The 4,504-nt window shown below is 40.8% G+C and overlaps 1 protein-coding gene across 2 annotated transcripts; it reads right to left on the reverse strand.

Annotated features, from left to right (window-relative positions):
* Positions 1-42: 42 nt before the first annotated feature.
* LOC102852310 (acidic leucine-rich nuclear phosphoprotein 32 family member E-like) lies at positions 43-975 on the reverse strand. 2 transcript variants are annotated; one of them, XM_006883364.1, is made up of 2 exons: positions 281-975; positions 43-130 (listed from the first exon to the last, which is right to left on the reverse strand). In XM_006883364.1, the coding sequence occupies exons 1-2, from the start codon at positions 973-975 to the stop codon at positions 43-45; spliced, it is 783 nt and encodes a 260-aa protein (XP_006883426.1). The 2 variants fall into 2 exon arrangements, with proteins under 2 accessions (XP_006883426.1, XP_006883425.1); XM_006883363.1 differs by having other exon boundaries at positions 43-133.
* Between the last annotated feature and the right edge of the window lie 3,529 nt (positions 976-4,504).

Here is a 4,504-nt window from a genome sequence, read left to right on the forward strand (position 1 = left end):
TTTGCAAACCCAAGAACATTAGGAAATGAGGCTCAGAATGAGCTAGTCATCATCTTCTTCTCCTTCATCTTCAGAATCTCGTTTCCTCTTCTCCCCTCGAAGACGACCTTCTTCTTCTTCTTCTTCTTCTTCCTCCTCTTCTTCTTCCTCCTCTTCTTCTTCTTCCTCTTCTTCTTCCTCCTCTTCCTCTTCCTCCTCTTCCTCTTCCTCCTCCTCCTACTCTTCTTCTTCCTCCTCCTCCTCTTCCTCTTCCTCCTCCTCCTCCTCCTCCTCCTCCTCTCCTTCTTCAACATAGTCATCATCATCTTCTTCATCCTGGATCTCTTCTTTCATTAAGTATGAGAGGCCTACTTCCTCCTCTCCCTCTCCCAGTTCTGAGCCTGCTTCCTCATCATCGTCATCTTCATCCTCATCTTCCTCTTCTTCATATCCTTCAGGTGGCCCAGCTTCATCTTCTTCTTCATCCTCATCATCTTCATCTCCATCTTCGTCATCATCCTCTTCAGATGTTTCAGGTGCTTCGTTATCCTCCTGATCAAATCCATCTAAGTATGTAATTTGCTGCAGCAGTTCAAAAATACTTTCTCTATAATCTTCCAAGTTTGTGATCTCACAATTAAACAAGTCAAGACTTTTCAAATTTTTAAGATTTTGCAGAGCTTCTACTGTACTGAGATCTTTAATTCTATTTCCACTCAGATTGAGGTAGGTAAGATTTGGACATTTCTCTGCCAGGACTTCCAAGCCTCCAGAAATGCTATTGTTACTAAGTTCTAACTTTCGAAGTTTACTTAAGCTGAGAAGTCGAGCCAGTGAACTTAATTCCACATCAGCCATACTTAAAGACTCTAATTTTTTAAAAGTATCATTTAGGCCCTCAATTTCTCCATTGACACATCTGCAATTATCAAGGACTAACTCTGTCACCTCCTCCGGGGCTTTGTTCCTTAACTCCAGGTTAATCCTCTTCTTCATCTCTATGTCCTCCACCTCCTCTTTTGCCACTAGTCTCCTCCCTTCCTCTTTCCTGCCTTTCCTCACCTCCCCCAACCCTAAAATTTAAGGTTTGAAAATGAATGAAAAGATACGCAAATAAAACACCAACCACCACCAGACAGGTTTAGGGGAGGGAAAAAAAAAGAGAATCGTAAATGGAGTCGAAGGAGTTGATACTCTAACTCCACTGCCCCCACCTCCTTGTCCACACACTCCTCAGTGCTTTTTTAGAACATGGTGTTATGCAGTATTTGTCCTTTTGTGACTGAGATATTTCAGCATAATGTCCTCAAGGGTTACCCATATTTTATAATATATTATGAATCCTTTATTTTTCAGTGCTGTGTAGGATTCAAATGTGGGACTATACCATAGTTTTTCTATCCATTCTTTTTTTTTTATTTGTACTTGGATTGCATCCATCTCTTTGCTAATACTGCATTAGAACAGATGAAGGAAAGAACTGTTTAAAATATGATTAAGCATTATATGTACAACAACTGTCCAGAATAAGAGGTACATTGCAAAGAGGACTGGGGTTGGGGGTGGGGGGTGGGGGATGGAAGGTTCTTGTGAAGCAGTGAACAAATATTTTTTTAAAGTGAACTAGGGGAAGGGGGAGGGAGGGAGAGGGGGTAAAATGTACAACAATGAATGAATGAAAATGGAACTTTTCTGTAAACTTTCATTAAAATAATAATTAAAATAAAAAATATTTCTTTAAAGAAACAAACAAGAAAGAAAAAAACCCAACCCAACCCTACCTTTTTCTCAATAGGGTAATAGACTGTGGAAAAAAATATTTGGCATTGACATCTCAGACAGAGTCTCATAATGAAAGTTTACTATAGGGCTTCCAGAAGAAAAAGACTGGTAACACAATCACAAAGTTCTCATTATGCTGAACATGATGCTAACTCAGTCTCCTAAGGACAAATATTGCATAATAACAGTACTGTAAATGTAGAACGATAACTAGTAGGATGTGAATAAATACACTCTATAAGTATATTCTGCATAAAACCTTCAAACTAATTGCCTTTGAGTCACAAAGGCTCTCCGTCCCTTGGGTTTCTGAGGCTGTAAGTCACATGGGAGATGTTGGTGGATTTGAATAGCCATACAATGAAGGCCTTTGGTTTAGAAGCACAGCTCTTTACAGACGATGACGCTAGAGCTATCTGTATTCTGCCTAACTTTAATTTCTACTAAAATAAAATTTTTGCTACTAAACAAAATCAAGAAGTTAAAAATTTTTTATTACTGAAGTGCTGACACTGCTGGAACTTTTAACAGTAAACCTGTTTCAGAGTGACGTTTATACTCTATCAGAGGTAGTAAAGGGTAGTAATCCTTCAATCCTACTCTGTTAAATTGCAATCCCATAAAATTACAATGTACAAATATTTGTGCCACAAAGTATTTAAATCCATTATAAATTTTACTTTGTCAATATCTATTATGTACAAGGAAGTATGATAAAAGTCCTTGGTGTCTTTTGAGAAAAAGAAAGGTTCTTTTAGGTTACTTCCAAAAGTACAAGAGTTTGAGTGAATGATTCCTATCAATGGGCATCCATTTAGATCTTTTCTTTTTGGGCAGGTTGTTGTTGTTGTTATGTGCCGTCGAGTCGCCTGCTACTCATAGCGATCCTATGTACAACAGCCCTAAACTCCGCTCTGTCCTGTGCCAATCGCACTGTCTCCGACACTCCCATCCCAATTACCCCAGTCACTGAATCAATCCACCTCATAGAGGGCCTTCCTCTCCTGCGCCGTCCCTCCACCCTCCCAAGCATGATGTCCCTCTCTAAGGACCGGTCTCTCCTCACAACATGTCCAAAGTATGTTAGACGGACCTCAGAATCCTTGCCTCCAAGGAGCCATCCGGTTTAATCCTTTCCAGGACAAATGTGTTTGTTTTCCTAGCAGTCCATGGTATTCTCAATACTCTTCTCCAGCACCACATCTCAAAGGCATCAATTCTCCTTCTATCCTAACATAATTTTATTTTTAAAATAATATAGTTCCAAAACTAACTAGTAGTGGTGCAGGGACACAGGTTTCTTTGTTGTCCTCAACATGTGGCTTCAAATAGCTGGAGAAGGCGATCATGAAGATGGCATGAGAGAGGTCTTTATAGGCTAGGTATGAAAGCAGGCCTTCCATTCTTCCTGTCTTCCAATAGCTACTATTAGTTTTACTGGCAAATCTGAAACAGCTGGTGGATGGGAATGGAGTCCACCTACACACCTAGCTGAAGAATTATTTGGTTAGCAACAATCTCAGCCATACATTTTATTGGAAATACATGTCTTGAAGCTTGATTCACAGTTTGATAGGTGGTAGATCTTTTCTTTCTCCTCTGGCTTTGTAATGATACATTGCTTTCTTCATCATGCTAGCTTTCATGTCATCCCCCAACTCATCTGATCTTTGAGCATCATATCTATTGAGATAGTTTCTAAATTTAGGTGGTATACTTTAGGTCATATTTTAGTTCTTAGGGACTTGTAGTTTAAAAAAAAAAAAACCAATGTGTACTTGCATGTGAATAATTAAGGTGTGCCTGATCCAAGGCTAGGTCTTTTCAATTACTTTCTCTGCATCTGAAAGCTGGACCATGAACAGAGGACAGAGGAAGAATCGATGCCTTTGAATCGGAATGTTGGAGAAAAGTACTGAATATTCATACCATGGCCAAAAGAACAAATAAAGCTTATTTTGGAAAAGAAGTTCAACCAGGGTGAAAGTTCTCTCACATTATTTGGGGCATGTTGTCACTAGTCCTTGGAAAAAAGGTGTCATGCTAGAGAGGTGAAGGGTCAGAGAAAGCTATGAAAACTTTGCACAAGGTGAACTGACACCATGACTGTAAAAATGGACATTCAGACTTTGAGAGGATGATGCAAGATAGAGCAAGTTCCAGATCCTAGGGCCGCGATGAACCGAGGTCAACTCTATGACACTTAGAACACCTAGAACACCGAGGCAGAAGAATCACAAATCAGGCTTTTGTTGATTCAAATTCCAGTGTCCCTGATCGCCCGCAAACACCCAAAGGGAAGCTCGTTTAAAGAAAACTGGTAAGGTTTTCAAGGGTTTGGATTTGTCCTAACGCGAGACTATGATTCGATCATACATTCCGCAACCCCCTCCCCGCCTCCAGCTCGCAAGGAAAGGCTAATTTTATCAACGGAGCTATAAACAAAAATCAAGGCATATCTTTTGTTTTCAATCAGACTGTTCCCAGGCGAGTTCCTTGCGCGGTGCTGTTGAGAGCCAGCTGAGGGGTAGAAATAGAAGGTGGGTTCGAAACCCAGAGTTAGAGCCCCTCTGGGGCTTACAGCCCTGGAGGGAATGTCCCCCAGCGGGGAGCCAGCCGCATGCCGAAGTCCCTACCCAAACGTGGCCTGCGATGCACAGCCGTGTTATGCTGCAGGAGTCACTGCTCAAAAAGAAGAGCAATGCCCTGTCCGAGGTCTGGCTGTGCTTTTTTTTTTTTTTTT

This window comes from Elephantulus edwardii, unplaced genomic scaffold (genome assembly GCF_000299155.1).
Source record: "Elephantulus edwardii isolate Elephantulus edwardi_28Jun2011 unplaced genomic scaffold, EleEdw1.0 scaffold00027, whole genome shotgun sequence".
NCBI classification, from domain to species: Eukaryota; Metazoa; Chordata; class Mammalia; order Macroscelidea; family Macroscelididae; genus Elephantulus; species Elephantulus edwardii.